This window comes from Mobula birostris, chromosome 6 (genome assembly GCF_030028105.1).
Source record: "Mobula birostris isolate sMobBir1 chromosome 6, sMobBir1.hap1, whole genome shotgun sequence".
In the NCBI taxonomy this organism is placed as follows: domain Eukaryota; kingdom Metazoa; phylum Chordata; class Chondrichthyes; order Myliobatiformes; family Myliobatidae; genus Mobula; species Mobula birostris.
Genome location: NC_092375.1, coordinates 101,138,696 through 101,164,207, shown reverse-complemented (window position 1 = coordinate 101,164,207; position 25,512 = coordinate 101,138,696). Strand labels below are relative to the sequence as shown.

General features: G+C 45.7%; 1 protein-coding gene across 2 annotated transcripts in view; it reads left to right on the top strand.

The window, feature by feature from the left end:
* The window catches only part of sema5ba (sema domain, seven thrombospondin repeats (type 1 and type 1-like), transmembrane domain (TM) and short cytoplasmic domain, (semaphorin) 5Ba), a 539,592-nt gene that overhangs the window by 374,274 nt on the left and 139,806 nt on the right, over positions 1-25,512 (top strand). For both annotated transcript variants that reach the window (XM_072260941.1, XM_072260942.1), the window contains 3 exons: positions 20,517-20,652; positions 22,600-22,807; positions 23,895-24,102. In XM_072260941.1, coding sequence (XP_072117042.1) covers positions 20,517-20,652; positions 22,600-22,807; positions 23,895-24,102 — 552 coding nt within the window. The remainder of the gene's footprint in view (positions 1-20,516; positions 20,653-22,599; positions 22,808-23,894; positions 24,103-25,512) is intronic.

Below are 25,512 nucleotides of genomic sequence, written 5' to 3'. Positions count from 1 at the left end.
AAATCTGGCCCTTGATCATTTCCGACATTGATTGTGCCCACAATGCTGAACTCCTAAGGTCTGGAATTCCCTCCTTAAGCTTCACATTTAGATTTTCCTTGATTTACCCCAGCCTAATCACAGGACAATTTACAATGACCAATTGACCTACTGACTGATATGTCTTTGGAGTATGGGAGGAAACCCACACGCTCATAGGAAGGACATACAAACTTCCTACAGACAGCATCAGAATTGAACTCCAAAGTCCAACCCCTCAAGCTGTAACAACATCACGTTAACCACTATGCTACCATGGTTCAGTTGGTTAATTGGTCACAGGGGTGTAATTTGGTGGCGAGGGCCTGTTACTGTATCTCTAAATAAAAAATAAAAAATAGTTTGAGCTTCTGTTTATGTGGGAATGAAACCCCAATGTTCGTTAGTGTTCCTGGTCCATGAACCAGGTAAACAGTAATAAATTTTGCTTATGATGCCAATCGCAGGGATTCTCTCCCAATGGTCCTGTGATGAGTATGATCTGAGCTAAGTCCCTCGGGTAACTGTAGATCATCAACATCCTGAATCATCAGTTGAAATGCTGGCAGATCTTGGTGAGGTCATTGAAGGTGCTACGTGAATGTAAATTTTAGTTTTGGAGGTGACAACAATAATAATGACTTGATAATGTTGAAATAGCAGGCTTAGTCAGTTATGTGACCTACTCCTTTAACAATGTTTTCTTTTATCTTACATACAGCTCATGGTTTGGACATGTGAACCAATTCTGAAAGTGTTAAGCTGACTTTTATTCAGCCAAATTATGTGACAGGGAATGCGGGTGGGGTTGGTTGAGCTAGGGCCTGTGTGAAGTTGTACTTCCTTGTGTGAGTCGTGTTGAAACAGGAAGATGTAGGGATGGAGGGGAGGGCTTTGAAGAAGGTATTTGTCATGCTTGCCTTCTTCAGTCATGGCACTGAGTACAGGAATTGGGATGTCTTATTACATTGGGAGATTTGATAATAAGATACAAAATTATGAAGGATGATTAAGATAAATGTAAGCAGGTGTTTTCACTGAAATTGGGTAGACTAGAACTAGAGGTTATAGTTTAAGGGTGTAAAGTAAAATATTTACCTGAGAGGGGATATTCCTCAGGTTCCTGAGAGGGAAGCTCTTCACTCAAGGGATAGTATGAATGTGGAACAAACTGCCATTGGAAGTGGTGGGTGCCAGTTTGATTGCAACACTTAAGAGAAATCTTAAATGTTTTCAGAGAAGTTTTAAGAGGCCCAGTCCATCATGCATGAAGCCCTCCCAACCATCGACACAAAGTGCTGTCGCAGGAAACCAGCATCCATTGCCAGGGACCCATACCACCCAGGCCATGCTCTCTTCTCACTGCTGCCATCAGGAAGAAGATACAGGCGCCTCAGGACTCACACTACTACCAGGTTCAGGAACAGTTACTACCCCTCAACCATCAGGCTCTTATACTAAAGGAGATAATTTTTTTCAACTTCACTTCCCCTTTCATTGAAATGTTCCCACAACCTATGGACTCACTTTCAAAGACTTTTTATTTTTTGTTTTCAATGTTATTTATTTTTGTATGTATGTATGTATGTATTTATTTATGTATGTTTGTATGTGTCTTTCTCTTCACCATTTACACCTCGGACTTCAACTACTGCACAGAGTCTTGTCATCTTCAGAAGTTTTCGGATGACTCTGAGTACAGGGCTACGGTAGGAAACTTTGTCACATGGTGTGAGTAGAATTACCTGCAGCTTAATGTGAAAAAGACTAAGGAGCTGGTGGTAGACCTGAGGAGAGCTAAGGTACTGGTGACCCCTGTTTCCATCCAGGGGGTCAGTGTGGACATGGTGGAGGATTACAAATACCTGGGGATACGAATTGACAATAAACTGGACTGGTCTAAGAACACTGAGGCTGTCTACAAGAAGGGTCAGAGCTGTCTCTATTTCCTGAGGAGACTGAGGTCCTTTAACATCTGCCGGACGATGCTGAGGATGTTCTACGAGTCTGTGGTGGCCAGTGCGATCATGTTTGCTGTTGTGAGCTGGGGCAGCAGGCTGAGGGTAGCAGACACCAACAGAATCAACAAACTCATTCGTAAGGCCAGTGATGTTGGGATGGATCTGGACTCTCTCACGGTGGTGTTTGAAAAGAGGATGCTGTCTAAGTTGCATGCCATCTTGGTCAATGTCTCCCATCCACTACATACTGGGTGGGCATAGGAGTACATTCAGCCAGAGACTCATTCCTCTGAGGTGCAGCACAGAGCATCATAGAAAGTCATTCCTGCCTGTGGCCATCAAACTTTACAACTCCTCCCTTGGAGGGTCAGACACCCTGAGCCAATGGGCTGGTCCTGGACATAATTTACTGGCATAATTTACACATTACTATTTAACTATTTATGGTTCTATTACTATTTATTATTTATGGTGCAACTGTAACGAAAACCAATTTCCCCCAGGATCAATAAAGTATGACTATGACTATATATGTATGTATGTATGTATTTGCACAGTTTGTGTCTTTCACACTGGTTGAACACCCAACTTGGTGTGATCTTTCAGTGATTCTATTATGGTTATTGTTCTACAATGGATTTATTCAGTATGTCTGAAAGAAAATGAATCTCAGGGTTGTATATGGTGACGTATATGTACTTTGAGAATAAATTTACTTTGAACCTTTTTTTTTTAACTTGGACAGGTACCTGGATAGAAAGGGTATGAAGGAATACTTTCCAGGGGTGGATCAATAAGACTAGGCAGAGGAACAGTTTGGCATGGATTACATTGGCCAAAATGGCTGTTTGTGACTTAAAGTCTATGACTTTAATTGTACAAGATGTTGGCGCATGTCTGCTGTTTTGCTTGACCAGCTATAGGAAGGATATCATTAAGCTGGCCAGGATGTTACCAGGACTGAGAGCTTGGGTTATAAGGAGAGGCTAGATAGGCTGGGACCTTTTTCCTTGCAGCGTGTTTGGCTGAGCTGTGACCTATACAGGTATATAAAATCATGAGGGCGTTGAGGGTTACAGTCTTTGCCCAGGATAGGAAGTCTAAAACTAAAGGGTATACATTTGAAGTGAGAGTGGAAAGAATGTGAGGAGAAGGTTTTTCACATGTGGGACAGTGGATAAATGGAATGAACTGCCAGAGGAAGCGGTAGTGGCATGTATAGTTGCAAAATTTAAAAGATTGTGGTAAGTGGATAGAAAAATTTCTAAAGGTTGTGGGTCAAATGCAGGCAGCTGGGTCCAGCCCAGATGTATCTTGGAGGGCATGGATGAATTAGGCTGGAGGGCCTGTTTACATGCTGTATAACATAATAACTCTATGGCTTATCACTCGGTAGTCTGTTCTAAACAAAACAGTGGCCACGTACCTTGCATTTAGGAAATGGCTAATTAGTTTTGAATCTTTGGCCACTCCAGATGCAAATGTCACAACAGCATCAATTTTGTATATTTATTATTAACCTTTGCTCTTTGGCCTCAGAACTATAGTTCCTGAGATTGGCAGGAAGTAGGAGTTGAAGAACATAGGTCATCATGGTCAGTTTACAAACTGAAACTTAAGCTTCCACTGGTCAATCTCTACTGCCAAAAGGCAAATAAGAAGGTAGTTGGTTTAATTTATTTTTGGAGGATTTTTGTGGTTATCATCATATTGACAACTGTGAGACCTTGCTATTCAGCTTTTTCTTCATTGACTGCCTTACATTGGCTGTGAAACTCACTTGTCACTGAACGTTTGAGAGACAGTATTTTCATTAACTAAGCTAGGAAGTGTTCCACTGAATTCTAATGTACATCTCTCTCTTACTGACTAAGGGCCTCAGTACTGAACCATAAACAGTTTTTCTTTCAACAGTTGCTGCCTGACCTGCCATTTTCCAGCCCTCCTTGTTTTTGTAACAGATTTTGTATTTGTTGTTTTATTTTCATAGACTTAGAAATTAAATATTTTTTCCTTCGAGTCCTAGAGTTAAGCATTATAGAAACAGGTACTTTGGCCCACAGAACCCGTTCTATCTATCATGCACAGCAGTGTAGTAGTTAGCGCAATGCTTTACAATGCCAACGATCGCTGATTCCTGCCGCTGTCTGTCAGGATTTTATATTGTGACGCTGCGGGGGGTGCGGTGTAGTCGACAGTCCACCCCTGCATTTCTAATGACCAGCACTGTTTATTGTTCAAGTGTTAAAATGCTTTTGTGGGATTCTGGTGGGAAGTTCCAGATCATTTATTGTTACATTTTAGCTTGGGTTTTACAGTTATTCGCTTGTGTATTTGTGGGTCACCCTAATTGTAACCGGGGTGTGTGATGGTCACCTCCCCCGTCGTGTGCGTCTGGTTGGGTTCACTTTCTAGGTCGTGGTGCCCAGTCTGTTTGTATTTATCACAATAAGATGTTTGTTGAGTGAAAGACCTTCATCGTCTGTCATTATGGACCAAATGCTCGCCACATTGGTGTTGGGAGTGGGATGTGATATCGACAAGGAGAGTGAAAAGCTACAACGGTGGATAGAGTGCCTTAAGACCCGGGGAATAAGACGAGGGACCGAGCAGTATGCCTCTCTGCACCCATGGGCAGGCTCATGAAGACGAGACCCGGAGGGAGGACCTGGGAACCGACGGAGCGAGTGTACCCAGGCTCCCCAACCCGGGAGACAGAGCGGAGCGCATCACTCGCCTCTGTCGCAACCTGCACCGGGGAACCCAAGACGCCATCGTCATGGGGGGGATGGGCACCATGGCAGACGCCGCCAGAGCAAGAGGAAGGCCAAAGGGCCTTGATGATCTGCACCATAAGGCATACCCTGAAGCTCCCCAGATATGACAGTACCAGCGGCCTGGAGTCTTACCTGGTACAGGTCAAACTTGCTGCATGGTACAATGGGTGGTGCCCCACCGAGGCAGTGGTGCACCTTGCCCCGGCACTGGAACGAGATGCCCTGCGGACCTTCCTCGACCTAACGCCGGCGGAACTGCATGACTACAGTACCCTCGTTGTGGTGCTGGAGCAGCGTTTCGAGTGGAGGCCGTTGGTGGAAGCAATGAGGGAAGATCTGTGCAGCAGATGGTGCCATATGGGAGAAAGCCTGGGGGGCCTTAGCAGAGAATCTCAGCCACTGTACTTGGCATGGCCAGCCCCAGTTCCCTCCCGCGGCCCAGGAAGAGCTTGTCCTCCACGCCTTTGTAAAAGCGCTGATGCCGGAGTGCCTTCGGCAGCATGTTCGCCTGACATTACTGGAGGAGGCGGAGAGGGCGGAAGCAAGTTTAGCCCCTCAAGGTGTTCCAGCATTGTCCCGCATGCCCCCAACACATCCACACAGGCCCTCCAGTGGGACCGTAGGTCCAGGCCAAGGATGCAGGACTCTCGGATGTCGGCGAGCCACACGTCGTGCTCCACTGCGATGCGCAGCCTCTTCTTCCCTCGCATCGCCGCACAGTCACCGGTGACCGTCTCCAGTTGGACCATCGTCGTCGTCCACCCAGGCAGAGATGGCCGGCCCATGTTGAGGAGAACACCGGGACGGATGATGGTGATGGTCAACCTCGTGTCCACCAACGCACAGCATCTGATGCCCTCCACCACGCAGTCCACGTAAAAGCCTTGCTCTTCCCCAAACGGCAGCTCTAGGAAGCAGACCCAGCGGGGGCAACAACCACCACCGGTTTCACAGCGGCCCGACACAACACCGCTGAACCACAGGCGAGTGACGGTGACGGGTCGGCGCTTCAGGTGACGGGGTGACTCGCCTGGACGGGTCGGCACGTGACCGTGTTGCAGGTTGGCGGCTTCTTGCTCAGAAATATTACCAACACTGACCAAAACACATTTTTCTTATAAGGAAAATGTTCTAGAAAAAGGATGGTATGTAATTTTCGTGCAGATAATCTTAGCATGTAGAAAAGCCAGGAAAAAGCCAACAAATTAAATGAATTTTCTGATGCCAACCAAATTAGAAAAAAGCCATATTTCCAGAACTTGACGCCACACAGAAACAATCTGGTAACCCTGGGCAGCCAGCGACGACCTCCCCACCGTGGACCAGCAGCTGCCGCAGCGAACAGGTGAGCAATCCCGTGTTGGCCCGGGTGAGGGAATGGCTGAGTGTGGGATGATGGCCTGAGTGGGCAGAGGTCTCCGCCCTGAACCCAGAGACAAAGATGCTATACTCGCAGTGGGGAACGCTGGAGGTAGGTAACGGCTTGCTGTTGTCCGATGGTGACAGACTCCTGCAGATGGTGGTTCCCCAGGGGCTCCGCGCCACAGTGCTGCGGTCGGTGCACCGGCTGGTGGGGGCTGGCCATCTTGGAGTTGCTAAGACGTTGGGCAGGCTGCGTGAACGCTTCTACTGGCCTGGGTACAGGCAGGACATGTAGCTGTCCATGCACAGCTGCCACACTTGCAAGTCCCAGAAGGGGCCTGGCTGCCAGAATGGAGTGCCAATGCAGCAGTGCATGGTGGGGGCCCTAGTATGGGTCTACTGCCCCTCCTGGACGAAGGGAATATCCCCCAGGCTTGTAGCCACTGGAAGGGGCCTGGAGAGGGGCTTGACCGCATCTCCAATATGGTATATTGGGTGCAGTTGCCTGAGCGGTGGAAAGCAGTCCTGCTGCACAGTGTCAGTCCTTGGCCACCACTAACCCAGCGAGGCTGAAGGAAGGAAGTGACACTCTGGGTGCCCTGCCTCTTGCCTCACAAACAGGTGACAGTGTCAACCCCACCAGGACTTTTGGACTTTGTTATGGACTCTGGGTTTGTCGGGGACGGCTGACCCCTAAGGTAGGAGCAATGTGACACTCCGGGGGGGAGGGGCGGGCGGTGTAGTTGACAGCCCGCCCCTGCTGTAACCCTTCTTCAAGACTGGAAAGGAAGAAGGAAGGCACCAGAATAAAAAGGTGGGGAAGAGGAAGGAGGACTAGCTAAAAGATGATAGGAGAAGCCAGGTGGGTGGGAAAGGCAAAGGGCTGGAGAAGAAAGAATTTGAAAGGAAAATTGAATGGACCATGGGAAAAGGGAAGAAGGAGATGGACCAGTGGGGAGAAGGTAGGTAGGTGGGGATCAGACTTAAGAGGACAGAGCAGGGAATAGAAGAAGAGATAAGAAGAGTGGGCTGAAAGATGGCAGATGGAGTTTAATGCTGAAAAATGTGAGATGCTACATTTTGGTAGAACTAATCAAAATAAGACATACATGGTAAATGGTAGGGCATTGAAGAATGCTGTAATCATAGTCATAGTCACAGTCATAGTCATACTTTATTGATCCCGAGAGAAATTGATTTTCGTTACAGTTGCCCCAACCAAGAGTAAATAAATAATAATATGTAAATTATGCCAGGAAATAAGTCCAGGACCAGCCTATTGGCTCAGGGTGTCTGACCCTCCAAGGGAGGAGTTGTAAAGTTTGATGGCCACAGGCAGGAATGACTTCCTATGATGCTGTGTTTTGCATCTCGGTGGAATGAGTCTCTGGCTGAATGTACTCCTGTGCCCAACCAGTACATTATGTAGTGGATGGGAGACATTGTCCAAGATGGCATGCAACTTGGACAGCATCCTCTTTTCAGACACCACCGTCAGAGAGTCCAGTTCCATCCCCACAACATCACTGGCCTTACGAATGAGTTTGTTGATTCTGTTGGTGTCTGCTACCCTCAGCCTGCTGCCCCAGCACACAACAGCAAACATGATAGCACTGGCCACCACAGACTTGTAGAACATCCTCAACATCGTCCGACAGATGTTAAAGGACCTCAGTCTCCTCAGGAAATAGAGACAGCTCTGACCCTTCTTGTAGACAGCCTCAGTGTTCTTTGACCAGTCCAGTTTATTATCAATTCGTATCCCCAGGTATCTGTAATCCTCCACCATGTCCACACTGACCCCCTGATTGGAAACAGGGGTCGCCGGTGCCTTAGCTCTCCTCAGGTCTACCACCAACTCCTTAGTCTTTTTCACATTAAGCTGCAGATAATTCTGCTCACACCATGTGACAAAGTTTCCTACCGTAGCCCTGTACTCAGCCTCACCTCCCTTGCTGATGCATCCAACTATGGCAGAGTCATCAGAAAACTTCTGAAGATGGTAAGACTCTGTACAGTAGTTGAAGTAGTAGAACAGAGGGATCTAGGAATAATGGTGCATAGTTCCCCGAAGATGGAATCTCATGTGGATAGGGTGGTGAAGAAAGCTTTTAGTTTGCTGGCCTTTATTAATCAGAGCATTGAGTATAGGAGTTGGGATGTAATGTTGAAATTGTATAAGGCATTGGTAAGGCCAAATTTGGAGTATTGTGTACAGTTCTGGTCACCGAATTATAGGAAAGATGTCAATAAAATTGACAGAGTACGGAGGCGGTTTACTAAAATGTTGCCTGGGTTTCATCTCCTAAGTTACAGAGAAAGGTTGAACAAGTTAGGTCTTTATTCTTTGGAGCGTAGAAGGTTGAGGGGGGACTTGATAGAGGTGTTTAAAATTATGAGGGGTACAGATAGGGTTGACGTGGTTAGACTTTTTCCATTGAGAGTGGGGAAGATTCAAACAAGAGGACATGGGTTGAGAGTTAGAGTTAGGGATAAAATGAGGGGGAACTTCTTTACTCAGAGAGTGGTAGCTGTGTGGAATGAGCTTTCAGCAGAAGTGGTTGAGGCAGGTTCTATGTTGTCGTTTAAAGTTAAATTGGATAGATATATGGACAGGAAAGGAATGGAGGGTTATGGGCAGAGTGCAGGTCGGTGGGACTAGGTAGGGTAAGAGTTTGGCACGGAATAGAATGGCCGAGATGGTCTGTTTCCGTGCTGTAATTGTTATATGGTTATATGGTTATAAGAGGGAGGTAAAAAAAATACACTGGAAAGAGAAATCTCCTCTCGATGGAATATAAGGTGTTGCTCCTCCACTTTGAGAGTGGCCTCGTTGTGGCAAATGAGAAAGCCATGGACTGACATCTTAGGACAGGGATGGGGATAGGAATTACTGGGAAATTCCACTTTTGGTGGATGGAGTGGATGTGCTTGACAAAGCAGTCACTCAATTTACGACCGGTCTCACCAATGTAGAGGCCTCTCTGGGGGCCCTGGATACAAAAAAACCACCCCAAATGATTCTCAGGTGAAGTATTGCCTCACTTGGAGGACTGTTTGGAGGTGAGGTAGGAGGTGAATGGACAGGTGTAGCATTTCTGTGGCTAGCAGGAATATGTGCCGGGAGGGAGATGAGTGGGGAGGAATGGATGAACAAGGGAATCATGGAGGGAATGATCCCTGTGGAAAGCAGGGAGTGGAGGGGAAGTAAAGAAGTGTTTGATGGTAGGATCCCATTGAAGATGGAAGAAGTTGTGGAGAAAGATTGCTGAATGCAAAGGCTCATGGGGTGGTCAGTGAGGACAAATGGAACTCTATCTGGATTAAGTCGGTGGGAAAATGGGGTGAGTGCGGATATCTGAGAAACTGAGGAGATATGGGTGAGGTCAGCATCAATGGAGGAAGGGAAATCCTGTTCTTTGAAGAAGGAGGATATCTCTGATGTCCTGAAATGGACAGCCTCATCCTGGGAACAGATGCGGTAGAGATGAATGATCTGAGAAAAAGGAAAGGCATTTTTGCAGGAGACAGGGTGAGAGGAGGCATAATTAAGATAGCCATGGGAATCAGTAGGTTTAAAAGATGTCAGTAGACAGCTTGCTTCCAGAGGTGGAGACAGAGAGATTTCCCTGTTAATGCTCCCCAACTCTTCCTGCCTCTTCTCACTCAATCTCACCCCATCTTCCCGCCACCTTAACAGGGATAGAATTACACTTGTCCTCACCACCCCATGACACACCACATCCAACAAATCATTTTCCGCAACTTCTACCAACTCCAGCTGGATCCTATCTTTACCTCCCCCTCCCCCCCACCCCAACTCTCTGCTTTCCACAGCGATTCACTAGTCCATTCACTAGTCTTCCTCTTGGCACAGATCACTGCAAACAGCAAAAATGCTACATCTGCCTGCATTCACCTCCTCCATTGCCAAGGGCATCAAGCAGTCCTTCCATGTGAGGCACACTTCACCTGTGAGTCTGCTGGAGTCATCTATTATATCCCAAAGTGGCTCCTCTACATTGATGAAACCTGACGTAAATTGGGCACACCTGCTCCACCCACCAAATGCAGAATTTCCCAGTGGCCAACCATTTTAATTCCTATTCCGTTCTGACATGTTGGTCCATGGCTTCCTCTTTTGCCATGATGAGGCCACTCTCAGGGTGGAGGAGCAACACCTCATATTCTGTCTAGGCAGCCTTTAGTCTGATGGCATGAACATCAATTTCTCCTTCCCCTTCCCTCTTCTTCTGTTCCCCACTCTGGGCTCTTACCTCTTCTCACTTGTCTATCACCTCCACTGGTGCCCTTCCTTCTTCTCTTTCTCCCATGGGCCACTCTCCTCTCTTGTCAGCTGCCTTCTTCTCCAGCCCTCTATCTTTCCCACCCACCTGGATTCACCTATCATCATCTAGCTGGTCCTCCTTCCCCTCCCCCTACTTTTTTATTCTGGCATCTTCCCCCTTCTATCCCAATCTTGAAGAATGGTCTCAGCCAGAAACGTTGACTGTTTGTCTCAATCCAAAATGTCAATTGTTTGTTCATTTCCGTGGATGCTGCCTGACTTGCTGAGTTCCACCAGAATTTTGTGTGCGTTGCTCTGGATTTCCAGCATCTGCAGATTCTCTTATGTTTACCTATCTATATATCTTTACAATAATCATACATTAGTCCCATTTTTCATTCTCACCACATCCCCACATATATTAGTTCACTTCCTATGGATAGGGAGGAATCTTACCGGTCACAGCATGTACCTTCCTTTCAATCCCTCACTTTCTGACCTGGTGCTCTGGTTCCCATCTCGCTCCCAAACTAGTTTAAACCCTCTGTGTAGCACCAGTGAACCTTAGGGCCAGAATATTGGTTCCCCTCCAATTAAGGTGAGTGGGTCCCTCTTTTACAGCTCACCTGAAGAGATTCTAAGGATCCAAGAACCTGAAGCCCTGTCCCTTTTTAATCAGGGAGAGAGTGTTTATTGTGAGGAAGACTCTGAATTCAAAAGTCAACCACATGTTCAGGCTACCATTTCCAAACAATGACACCCTACCCCCACTGCTCCCTCCCCCATTATTTCTTTTCCCTCTTTGGAATACTTACGGCTGATGGATGACCAGTATGTCATTTATTCGTAGCTGTCAGTTGGTACTTAATCAGAGTTTACTGCAAAATTATTGGTGAACCCATCAAGCAGCCTCATTTATTGTGGAGTCGATACCCTCCCAGAGTTATTACAGTTTGAGAAGTGGGACATTGGATCCACAATGATAAAGACACTTTTTTTCATGTTCAAGTTTATTGTCACATACAGGGTATAAGTGCCATGAAAACCAGCTTTTGCAGCAGCAGCACAGTACATTCCAAACATGACAGACGTGTTATCATGAATAAATTAACATAGATTATACATAACCTACTCAACTAAATAAGCATAATAACATTAGTGCAAAGAGAGAGACAGAAAGAAAGAAAGAAAGAGAGTACAGGGTACTGGTAGAGTTTCTTAGAACCTGACAGCAGTGGGGAAGAAGCTGTTGTTGAACTTTGAAGTGTGGATCTTCAGGCTCCTGTATATCCTGCCTCATGCCAGCATCAAGAAGAGGACATGACCAGGGTGGCGGGGTGAAAGAAGTAGAATGTCACCTCCCTGATACATCATCACGTTCAGTAGAGGAGAGAACTGTACCCATGATGGGACTGGCTGAGTCTACGATCCTCAGTAGCCTTTTGTGTCTCTGTGAATTGGAGTTTCCATAACAGGTCATGATGCAACGAGAAAACCCTCCCAAGCAATACTAGCAAACCTCCCGGTCAGAATATTGTTCCCTTCCAGTTAAGGTGGATGGGATCCTCTAGTGCAGGTCTAAAAATCACTTAAGCCCCACTTTCTCCTTCTATCCCTTCTCTGTTCTAACTGGGACGTCCAGTTAGAACAGGAATGAGGAGGAATTTCTTTAGCCAGAGGATAGTGAGACTGTGGAATACATTGCCACAGACAGCTGTGGAGGCCAAGTCACTGGGTGTACAGGTGTCCCCCGCTTTTTGAAGGTTCGCATTACGAAACCTCACCGTTACAAAAGACCTACATTAGTACCCTGTTTTTGCTTTCAGAAGGTGTTTTCACTGTTACGAAGAAAAAGCAGCACGCGGGGAAAATCAGCGCGTGAAAAAATCAGCACGCGATAAAAGGTAGTGCGCCCCCCCCCCCCCCCCAGCAGCCACTCTCCCCCGGATTCGGAACAGCATTCTAGCCGGCATTGCTTAAACACGTGCCTGTGAGCAGCTGTTTGCAAGATAAGTTCTAAGGTATTGGAAAAGCCTAAAAGAGCTCGTAAGGGTGTTACACTTAGCGTAAAACTAGACATAATTAAGCGTTTCGGTCATGGTGAACGAAGTAAGGACTAAGTGAGTTTGGCTTGTGGAAGCTGATGAACATGATGTTGAAGAGGCTTTGGCATCCCATCACCAAGAACTGATAGATGAAGAGCTGATGCAATTGGAAGAGGATACGAAAACAATTGAAACTGAATGCAGTAGCGAACGGACTGAAAGTGAAGTTGTCCAGGAACTGAACGTGAAGCAACTGCATGAGATTTTCACTGCAATGATAAAGTACGACTTTAATTTTGAAAGGGTACTTAGGTTTAGGGGATATTTGCAGGATGGTTTGAGTCCTTACAAAGAACTGTATGATAGAAAACTGCGCGAGGCTCAGCAGTCAAGCAAACCTTCCGCATCAGCCACAGCAGACGACGAACCTCGACCTTCGACATCGAGGCAGGCAGTCATAGGAGAAGATGAGCTGCCTGCTCTAATGGAAACAGATGATGAGATGACACCCCAGTGTCCTACCACCCCACGATTCGCGGAGAATGCAGCGGTAGCCAATAGGCACACAGCACATCTTTAAGAAAAAAGCCGAAATAAACAAGTTAATTAATTAGGTGCTGCCCGACATGTAAATGTCGGCCCAGATCAGAGATGACGCAATCAGAAATCGGCACTGATCTGGGCCGACAATCACGTGCCGGGCAGCACCTAATTAATTAGCATGTTTATTCCAGCTTTTTTCTTAAAGATGTGCTGTGTGCCTCCCAGCTACTGCAGCACCCCCACATGCTTCGCGGCAATGTGTCGGTCGGTGGCCTGGAGGGTGGGGGCCACTGCACCACCCCAGCCTGTGACGACTCAGTCTAACACACCATCATCTGTGTGCTCCGCATTTTCTCAATTCCGGTAAGAGATACTACACTGTACATACATTATTTGTACTTTATATCGGCTGTGCATTTTTACGTGTTATTTGGTATGATTTGGCAGCTTCAGAGCTTAAAGGTCACTGGAGAGCGCTTGCGCCGTGTTTTTGCCAACAGCGCTTGCGTGAGATTTTCACTACGGTGCTTGTGTGAGATTTTCGCTACGGAGAACAGTGCAGTAATGATTGTGGAAAAGTAATTCTACAGACGTACTTTATATAGGCTGTGTATTTATCATATCATTCCTGCTTTTACTATATACTACTGTTATTGTAGGTTTTATTTATTTGGCATGATTTGGTAGATTATTTTTGGGTCTGCGAACACTCACAAATTTTTCCCATATAAATAAATGGTACTTGCTTCTTCGCTTTATGACATTTCGACTTACAAACCATTTCATAGGAATGCTCTACCTTTGGATGGCGGGGGAAACCTATCTTTAAAGTGAGGAATATTATCCTGCCTAGTCCCATTGATCTGCACCTGGACCATAGACCTCCATACATCTCCCATCCATGTACTTATCCAGACTTCTCTTATGTGTTGCTGTCAAACCTGCATCAAGCATGTTAAAAGGTTTTTGATTAGTAAGGGTGTCAAAGCTTATGGGGTGAAGACAGGAGAGTGGGGTTGAGAGGGATAATAAATCAGCCGTGATGGAATGGTGAATCAGACTTGATGGGCCAACTGGTCTAATTCTGTTCCTATGTCTTATGGTCTCTTGCACATATCAGTGATGGAACTAACATCTCTCTCAGGTGGATGTGAGTGAATCTGTAGGAGAGTAATTCAGATGTTAGATTAATTTATTTTCCACTTGTACATCAAAACATACAGTGACATGTGCCATATGCATTAACAACCAACACAGCCCAAGGACGTGCTGGGAACAGTCTGCAAGTGTCACCACATATAGCAGCACCATGGCCAATGTGACCAGAACACAAGAAGCAACAAAAACAACAGAACAACATCAACAAAATAACAACAGCAAAACAAGCTTCTTTCTTCTCTCCGATTCGAGCCTCTGACTTGCACAGTGTACTTTCCTCTGTCAATGATCTCTCATGTGTTGTTCAAACTCAGATCGTCTCGATCTTATCACACTGCCAGTTGTGGGAGCTTACACTGCACAGCTTTGGTACCACGTTACCTGCAGTGCGACTGGAATTCAGAGTACTTTAGAATGACTTAAAGTTGGAGAATGGTGTTATATAAATGAAAATATTTTAGTTTCTTAGGGAGACAGGGAGAGATTTTAAGGATGAGGAGTTTGACTGTGTCTTCAAGTAACTGATGTACTAAGGAATGAAACGTGAGTACTAGTAAATATATAATGTTATAGACGTATTTTAATTATACTCTACATTGTTCTATAGTAGTCAGTCTCAACAACTCTGTTCAGTCCCCGGGGTACTGTAAATGGATTAGTCCTACATCACCTGTCTGGCACATAAGCAGCATGTGCCAGTATTTTTAAACACTGTCTCCAGTGATTTATTATTTTCTTCTCCTTTGAGTTTTCACTCCTCTATGGTTGCCAATCTACCTCACGCTGAGGTACATTTGCAAGGAAGGTGGCAGGGTTCCAGCACCTCATCAATTATCTTGAGTGAATTGAACAATAAAGCACTGGCTGATGTTCAAACTGGAGAGGAGTAGGGAGGGGAGGTGCGAAGTGGAGGGGATACAGGGTTTGGGAGATCCATGACAGCGAGCTCTGAAGTGCTAATTGCTGGACCTGAAGGAGATGGAATTGGGGAGTGTTGGCAGGGACTGAATCTTCAGCCAAACTCTATATACCCTTGCTGACCAGTTGCACTATTGGGCTTGTGGAATCCTATCGAGCCCTCTACACTACTCCCTGTATACTCATCACTACGTGGCCAGATATTGCTCCAACTCTAAAAGTTTGCAGATGTCATGTCATCTCAAAAAAACACGTCAGAGGAGTCCAGGAAGGAGATAGAGTGCTTAGTGACATGCTGTCATGACAACAACCTCAATGTCAACAAAACAAAAGAGCTGCTCATTGGCTTCAGAAAGAGGGGTTTACATGCAGTGGTGATCCATGATCTCTCTCTCAGGCAAAATGTTTCAGGAACTCACCACTCTCTGGGTGAGAAGGTTCCTAGCTGGATCCCCTCTAACTCCCATTAAACCTATGACCTCTAGGTTTATTTTTCCCTGACCTGAGGAGAGGTTTCACTGCAGCCACCACTACTCTATAACCCTCATAATTTTATTTGCATACTTCAATCATACCCCGTCTCAGCCTCTTCTAGTCCAGAAAACAAATCCTCCCTATTCTCATAGGATCATAGAGAACTAAGCACAGAAACAGGCCCTTCAACCCATCTCTCCATGCAGGACTGTTTTTCTGCCTAGTCCTATCTACTTGCACCTGGACCTCCATAACCATCCCATCCATATACCTGTCCAAACGACCTGTATAATAGAACCTTAGAGGCATTGAATGTTCTTGGTAATGAATAATATCACTACATTCGGATATGGCCCAAGTGACACTGACACAGGTCGATAGATCACAGCCTTTAATGTGAACAGTGTTAGAGAGAAAACAGCAGGGATGACAGTGGAACAGCAATGGCAGGTATTTCTGGGAATAATACAGAAGATGCAGGATCAGTTCATTCCAAAGAAGAAGAAAGATTCTAAGAGGAGTAAGGGGCGACCGTGGATTACAAGGGAAATCAAGGACAGTATAAAAATAGAAGAGAGGAAGTATAACATAGCAAGGATGAGCGGGAAGCCAGAGGATTGGGAAACTTTTAAAGAGCAACGGAAGATAACTAAAAAGGCAATATGGGGAGAAAAGATGAGGTACGAAGGTAAGCTAGCCAAGAATATAAGGGAGGATAGTAAAAGCTTCTTTAGGTATGTGAAGAGGAAAAAATTAGTTAAGACCAAAGTTGGGCCCTTGAAGACAAAAACGGGTGAAATTATTATGGGGAACAAGGAAATGGCAGACGAGCTGAACAAGCACTTTGGATCTATCTTCACTAGGGAAGACACAAACAATCTCCCAGATGTAATAGTGGCCAGAAGACCTAGGGTAACAGAGGAAGTGAAGGAAATTCACATTAGGCAGAAAATGGTGTTGGGTAAACTGATGGGACTGAAGGCTGATAAATCCCCAGGGCCTGATGGTCTGCATCCCAGGGTACTTAAGGAGGTGCCTCTAGAAATCATGGATGCATTGGTAATCATTTTCCAATGTTCTATAGATTCAGGATCAGTTCCTGTGGATTGGAGGGTAGCTAATGTTATCCCATTTTTTAGGAAAGGAGGGAGAGAGAAAACAGGGAATTGTAGACCAGTTAGCCTGACATCAGTGGTGGGGAAGATGCTGGAGTCAATTATAAAAGATGAAATAGTGGCACATTTGGATAGCAGTAACAGGATCGATCTGAGTCAGCATGGATTTACGAAGGGGAAATAACGCCTGACTAATCTGGAATTTTTTGAGGATGTAACTATGAAAATGGACAAGGGAGACCCAGTGTACCTGGACTTTCAGGAAGCCTTAGATAAGGTCCCACACAGGAGATTAGTGGGCAAAATTGGAGCACATAGTATTGGTAGGGTACTGAAGTGGATAGAAAATTGGTTGGCAGACAGGAAACAAAGAGTAGGGATTAACGGGTCCCTTTCAGAATGGCAGGCAGTGACTAGTGGGGTACCGCAAGGTTCGGTGCTGGGAACACAGCTGTTTACAGTATACATTAATGATTTAGATGAAGGGATTAAAAGTAACGTTAGCAAATTTGCAGATGACGCAAAGTGTGAAATGTGAGGCGGATGTTATGAGAATGCAGGGTGACTTGGACAGGTTGGGTGAGTGGGCAGATGCATGGCAGATGCAGTCTGATGTAGATAAATGTGAGGTTATCCACTTTGGTGGCCAGAACAGGAAGGCAGATTACTATCTGAATGGTGTCAAGTCAGGAAAAGGGGAAGTACAACGAGATCTAGGTGTCCTTGTTCATCAGTCACTGAAAGTAAGCATGCAGGTACAGCAGGCAGTGAAGAAAGCTAATGGCATGTTGGCCTTCATAACAAGGGGAGCTGAGTATAGGAGCAAAGGGGTCTTTCTGCAGTTGTACAGGGCCCTGGTGAGACCACACCTGGAGTATTGTGTGCAGTTTTGGTTTCCAAATTTGAGGAAGGACATTCTTGCTATTGAGGGAGTGCAGCATACGTTCACGAGGTTAATTCCCGGGATGGCGGGACTGTCATATGCTGAAAGATTGGAGCGACTGAGCTTGTATACACTGGAATTTAGAAGAATGAGAGGGGATCTGATTGAAACATATAAGATTATTAAGGGATTGGACACGCTAGAGGCAGGAAACATGTTCCCGATGTTGGGGAAGTCCAGAACCAGAGGCCACAGTTTAAGAATAAGGGGTAGGCCATTTAGAACGGAGTTGAGGAAAAATTTTTTCACCTGGAGAGTTGTGGATCTGTGGAATGCTCTGCATCAGAAGGCAGTGGAGTCCAATTCTCTGGGTGACAAGTGAGGTGGAAAATCTAGTCAGGAGGAAGAAGGCAGCATACATGAGGTTTAGGAAGCAAGGATCAGATGGGTCTATTGAGGAATATAGGGAAGAAAGAAAGGAGCTTAAGAAGGGGCTGAGAAGAGCAAGAAGGGGGCATAAGAAGGCCTTGGCGAGTAGGGTAAAGGAAAACCCCAAGGCATTCTTCAATTATGTGAAGAAAAAAAGGATGACAGGAGTGAAGGTAGGATTGATTAGAGATAAAGGTGGGAAGATGTGCCTGGAGGCTGTGGAAGTGAGCGAGGTCCTCAATGAATACTTCTCTTCGGTATTCACCAATGAGAGGGAACTTGATGATGGTGAGGACAATATGAGTGAGGTTGCTGTTCTGGAGCATGCTGATATTAAGGGAGAGGAGGTGTTGGAGTTGTTAAAATACATTAGAACAGATAAGTCCCCGGGGCCTGACGGAATATTCCCCAGGCTGCTCCACGAGGTGAGAGAAGAGATTGCTGAGCCTCTGGCTAGGATCTTTATGTCCTCGTTGTCCACGGGAATGGTACCAGAGGATTGGAGGGAGGCGAATGTTGTTCCCTTGTTCAAAAAAGGTAGTAGGGATAGTCCGGGTAATTACAGACCAGTGAGCCTTATGTCTGTGGTGGGAAAGCTGTTGGAAAAGATTCTTAGAGATAGGATCTATAGGCATTTAGAGAATCATGGTCTGATCAGGGACAGTCAGCATGGCTTTGTGAAGGGCAGATCGTGTCTAACAAGCCTGATAGAGTTCTTTGAGGAGGTGACCAGGCATATAGATGAGGGTAGTGCAGTGGATGTGATCTATATGGATTTTAGTAAGGCATTTGACAAGGTTCCACACGGTAGGCTTATTCAGAAAGTTAGAAGGCATGGGATCCAGGGAAGTTTGGCCAGGTGGATTCAGAATTGGCTGCCTGCAGAAGGCAGAGGGTGGTGGTGGAGGGAGTACATTCAGATTGGAGAATTGTGACTAGTGGTGTCCCACGAGGATCTGTTCTGGGACCTCTACTTTTCATGATTTTTATTAACGACCTGGATGTGGGGGTAGAAGGGTGGGTTGGCAAGTTTGCAGACGACACAAAGGTTGGTGGTGTGGTAGATAGTGTAGAGGATTGTCAAAGATTGCAGGGAGACATTGATAGGGTGCAGAAGTGGGCTGAGAAGTGGCAGATGGAGTTCAACCCGGAGAAGTGTGAGGTGGTACACTTTGGAAGGACAAACTCCAAGGCAGAGTACAAAGTAAATGGCAGGATACTTGGTAGTGTGGAGGAGCAGAGGAATCTCGGGGTACATGTCCACAGATCCCTGAAAGTTGCCTCACAGGTGGATAGGGTAGTTAAGAAAGCTTACGGGGTGTTAGCTTTCATAAGTCGAGGGATAGAGTTGAAGAGTCGCGATGTAATGATGCAGCTCTATAAAACTCAGGTTAGGCCACACTTGGAGTATTGTGTCCAGTTCTGGTCACCTCACTATAGGAAGGATGTGGAAGCATTGGAAAGGGTACAGAGGAGATTTACCAGGGTGCTGCCTGGTTTAGAAAGTATGCATTATGATCAGAGATTAAGGGAGCTAGGGCTTTACTCTTTGGAGAGAGGGAGGATGAGAGGAGACATGATAGAGGTGTACAAGATAATAAGAGGAATAGATAGAGTGGATAGCCAGCGCCTCTTTCCCAGGACACCACTGCTCAATACAAGAGGACATGGCTTTAAGGTAAGGGGTGGGAAGTTCAAGAGGGATATTAGAGGAAGGTTTTTTACTCAGAGAGTGGTTGGTGCGTGGAATGCACTGCCTGAGTCAGTGGTGGAGGCAGATACACTAGTGAAGTTTAAGAGACTTCTAGACAGGTAAATGGAGGAATCTAAGGTGGGGGCTTATATGGGAGGCACAACATTGTGGGCCGAAGGGCCTGTAATGTGCTGTACTATTCTATTTTCTATGTCCTATGTTCTGTGCTTTCAAGAAAGAGTTAGATAGAGCTCTTAAAGATAGTGGAGTCAAGGGATATGGGGAGAAGACAGGAACGGGGTACTGATTGTGGATGATCAGCCATGATCACAGCGAATGGCGGTGCTGGCTCGAAGGGCCGAATGGCCTACTCCTGCACCTATTGTCTATTGTCTATTGAAAAGAAAACAATAAACGCTGGGCCAAACAGGGCTGTTAACTAAAACTCTCAAATGGAAAACTAAGCCAACACCGTAGCTGAAAGGAATAACTAAATATAAAACGAATACCGCTAGTCTTCAGAGTCAGTTGACTCGACAGTCCAGTTTCTCAAGGCCAAATGCAAACAGGCAGCAAAACGTTGCTGTGCTTTGTTCAAGTCTTCACAAGCATTATGATAGAAAGCATGGAGTTAAATGCTATCACAATGAAATAATTAGCTGATGCGTGCATATTCATGAGCGCAATTGCCGTATCTGCTGTGCTGCCGAATCGGTGATTGTGACAAATAATGAGGGAGGTGGGGCCTGGTCATGGGAGTGAGGTGGAACGTGATGGGTAACAAGTCAGAAAATGGAATAAAAGCCAAGGTGGTGTAGGTCACAACTTTCACCCCTGTACTCTGTTTCCCAGGAACAGCATTGCAGCCTCAGCAGTCTGTGCCTACAACCTTAGCGCCATCACACAAACCTTTAATGGACCCTTCCGATATCAGGAGAACCCCCGGTCAGCTTGGTTGCCTGCTTCAAACCCCATTCCCAACTTCCAGGTAAGAAACTATTCGAAGAACATGGAAAAGCATCTCTTTGCTTTCATTGGACCAGATCATCTAGATTTTGAATGAACCCCTGGTACATTTCTTGTCCCCTGGGAGATAGCTCATAGTACTTCATCATGCATTGATTAAATGACATCCTACCATCCAACTGGCACCTACAATCCAATTTGTGGGTTCAAGCTGCAGCTGAGAGACTTGGGCATAAAAGTCTAGCATGACACTCACAAGTTTGCATTGTTGAAGGTGCTGATTTTTTGGATGAATGCTAACCTGAAGTCCTTTCTACCCTTAGTGAGGCAGCAATCTGGAGGAAAACATTTCAGGTTGAGACCCTTCATCTGGATTGCATCTCCAACATAGATGAAGGATCATGACCCAAAACTTCTGCCCATTTCCCACCATAGGCCCATTGAGTTCCTCTAGCAGATTGTTCGATGCTCCAGATCCCAGGACAGCATATTGCTAAAGTGAATGGGAGAGCTCCCTTAAACACCAAACTAGTCTAATGTGGCTGGATTACCCTGTCTGTGAGCTTCATGCAGTTCCAAATATCTAGAAATTCAATTCAATAATGCTCATGGTTTTCTCCGTACTAAACAACTGAAAATGGATGGAAGGAATCTGGAATTATGGCATAGTTTCAGAAAAAGGAGAGGGAGGTAAACTGGAAATTTTTCTCTCGGGGGTATTATTTACCCCAAAGACCCTTGATGTCAGATATACAGAATATATACAAGGTTCACGTGATAGCAGTGGGGAAGAAGCTGCTGCTGAACCTTAAGGGCCAGGTCTTCATGCTCCTATAGTTCCTGCCTGATGGCAGCATCGAGAAGAGGGGATGTCCTAATGACGGGGATCCATAATGTTAGATGTTGGCTTCCTGAGCCATTGGCTTATGTAGATGTCCTTGATGGTAGGGAGAGAAGTACTTGTGATGAAACTGGCTGAGTTCACTGCTTTCTGCGGCCTTTTGTGTTGCCTTGCATTGGAGTTCTCATACTGGGCCATGATGCAATCATGCTTCCCCAAATCCTTGTGTCACTTTCTTTCCTGACCTTTTACTGTGGGAATAGCTGTGGGAGGGCATTAGACTGTAAGACATTAAAACATAGCAGCAGAATGAGGCCATTCTGTCCTTGAGTCTGCTCTGTCTGACCTTCAGTCTGATCATGATAGATTTATTTCCCTTCTCAACATCATTCTCCTGCCTTCTCCCCATAACCTTTGATAACCCTAGTAATCAAGAATCTACGAAAATTCACTTTAAGTATACCCAATGATTTGGCCTTCACGGCCAACTGTGGCAATGAATTCCATTGCTTCATCATCCTCTGGCTAAATAAATTCTTCCTCATCTTTGTTCTAAAGGACTGTTCTAACTTGTGCTCTCTGGTTCTAGGCTCTCTCACTATTGAAAACATCCTCTTCATGTCCACTCTATCTTAACTCTTCAATATCTAGTTACAGTGAGATCCCGCTACATTCTTCTAAATTCCAGTGAATTCAGGCCCAGAGCCATCAAATGCTCCTAATACGTTAACCCTTTCATTCTTCGGATCTTTCTCATAGAAATCCTCTGGACCCTCTCCAATGCCAGCACACCCTCTCTTAGACAAGAGGCCCAAAACTGCTCACAATTGCAATCTGACCAATGCCTTCTAATTCCTCAGCATTACTTTCTTGATCTTATATTCTAGTCCTCTGGAAATGAATGCTAACATTGCATTTGCCTTCCTCACCACCGATTAAACCTGCAAATTAACCTTTAGGGAATCCTGCCCGAGGACTCACAAGTCCCCTTGCACATCCAAATAGTCTATACCTTTATTCCTTCTATCTACGTGCATGACTATATACTTCCCTACACTGTTAAGTTGAGAGTTAAGGGCCTTGACACAGGAGGAACATTTAACTGTGTTTTTTTAACCCACAATGCAGTGTGGCTCACTTGGTGACCATGGGCCCAATGAGAACCTTACCGAACGCAGCCTCCAGGATGCTCAGCGTTTCTTCCTCATGAACGATGCAGTGCAGCCAGTCTCCGTTGACCCGCTGGTAACGCATGACAACATGCGTTTCTCAAAGCTGGTGGTGGACATCGTGCAAGGGAGGGACACGCTCTACCACGTGATGTACATCGGTACAGGTAGGTCACCGAGGGCAATGTATGCCCTACTTCTTCATCTACCTTCCCTCTCCTCAGCTGCTGGGGGCAACTGCGTGGGTCCACTGACAGCCCTGGATCTGATAATCATTTCAAACACAGAATAGCACAGGAACAAACTCCGCACAGTCAACACCCATGGTCAGGATCAAACCTGGGTGTCTGATGCTCTTGAGCAGCTTCTCTACCAGCTGTCCAACTTATTCAAAAGTGACTTCATTGAGTGTAGTTCTTGCCAATGATCTCTTTGGTGAACAAAGCAAATTACAGGTGGCTGATCAAACTTCTGCACCCTGCTTCTCTTACCATACTTATGAGTCAGTACAATAGCATAGCAGCTCGTGTAACTCTTTACAGCACCGCTGAGCATGGTTTGATTCTCACCACTGTCTGTAAGGAGTTTTATGTTCACCCCTTGACCATCTCAGCGGTTTGATTCTCACCACTGTCTGTAAGGAGTTTTACGTTCCCCCCTTGACCTTGTGGATTTCCCCCAGATGCTCCGGTTCCCTCCCATTTTCCAAAGATGTACAGATTAGTAAGGGTTTGTAAGTTATGGTGCCAGAAGTGTGGGAACACTCGTGGGCTGTCCCCAACACACATTTATACCGTGTGGTCATTGATGCAAATTATTTATTGCAGTGGTCCCCAACTGGGCGGCACTTAATTAATTAACTTGTTTATTTCGGCTTTTTTCTTTAAGATGTGCTAGGTGCGTCCCGGCTGCCACTGCAGCCCTGCATGCGTCGGGGCCCGGTAACGGTCCACGGCCCAGAGGTTGGGGACCACTGATTTATTGCACTGTTTGTTTTGGTGTTTCAATGTACGTGTGACAAATAAAGGTAATCTTTATCTTGAGTAATACACACAAAATGTTGGAGGAACTCAGCAGGTCAGGCAGCATCTATGGAAGAGAATAAACAGAAGACATTTTGCAGTGAGGCCCTTCATCAGGACTGGAAAAGAAGGGGAAATGTCTGTGTTGCTCAAGATTTTCAGTGTCTATAGAATCTCCTGTGTTTAACTTTCTATAACCCTTCAGTTCTTATTCTTTGGTTTTTGAATGTAGAGCATGGCACCATTCTGAAAACCCTCTCGTCTGAGAACAAGAGTGTGGGGAGCTGCTACTTGGAGGAACTGCAGCTACTTCCACCTGGTCGGCAAGAACCCATCCGCAATTTGCAAATCCTGCACAGTGACCGGTCCCTGTTTGTGGGACTCAACGGGCAGGTACTGAAGATCCCACTGGAGCGATGCTTCTCCTACAAAACTGAAGCGTAAGTGTCTGTAGATGAACTGATTTTTACTTGCCCCTTCTGAGTGGACTGAGCTGAGGTTCCATAGAACCATAGAACCATAGAAACTACAGCACAGAAACAGGCCTTTTGGCCCTTCTTGGCTGTGCCGAACCATTTTCTGCCTAGTCCCACTGACCTGCACACGGACCATATCCCTCCATACACCTCCCATCCATGTATCTGTCCAATTTATTCTTAAATGTTAAAAAAGAACTCGCATTTACCACCTCGCCTGGCAGCTCATTCCATACTCCCACCACTCTCTGTGTGAAGAAGCCCCTCCTAATTTTCCCTTTAAACTTTTCCCCCCTCACCCTTAACCCATGTCCTCTGGTTTTTTTCTCCCCTTGCCTCAGTGGAAAAAGCCTACTTGCATTCACTCTATCTATACCCATCATAATTTTATATACCTCTATCAAATCTCCCCTCATTCTTCTACGCTCCAGGGAATAAAGTCCTAACCTATTCAACCTTTCTCTGTAACTGAGTTTCTCAAGTCCCGGCAACATCCTTGTAAACCTTCTCTGCACTCTTTCAACCTTGTTTATATCCTTCCTGTAATTTGGTGACCAAAACTGAACACAATACTCCAGATTCGGCCTCACCAATGCCTTATACAACCTCATCATAACATTCCAGCTCTTATACTCAATACTTCGATTAATAAAGGCCAATGTACCAAAAGCTCTCTTTACGACCCTATCTACCTGTGATGACACTTTTAGGGAATTTTGTATCTGTATTCCCAGATCCCTCTGTTCCACTGCACTCCTCAGTGCCTTACCATTAACCCTGTATGTTCTACGTTAGTTCGTCCTTCCAACGTGCAATACCTCACACTTGTCAGTATTAAACTCCATCTGCCATTTTTCAGCCCATTTTTCCAGATGGTCCAAGTCCCTCTGCAGGCTCTGAAAACCTTCCTCACTGTCTACTACACCTCCAATCTTTGTATCATCAGCAAACTTGCTGATCCAATTTACCACATTATCATCCAGATCATTGATATAGATGACAAATAACAATGGACCCAGCACTGATCCCTGTGGCACACCACTAGTCACAGGCCTCCACTCAGAGAAGCAATTCTCTACCACCACTCTCTGGCTTCTTTCATCGAGCCAATGTCTAATCCAATTTACCACCTCTCCATGTATACCTAGCGACTGAATTTTCCTAACTAACCTCCCATGTGGGACCTTGTCAAAGGCCTTACTGAAGTCCATGTAGACAATATCCACTGCCTTCCCTTCATCCACTTTCCTGGTAACCTCCTCGAAAAACTCCAACAGATTGGTCAAACATGACCTACCACGCACAAAGCCATGTTGACTCTCCCTAATAAGCCCCTGTCTATCCAAATGCTTGTAGATTCTGTCTCTTAGTACT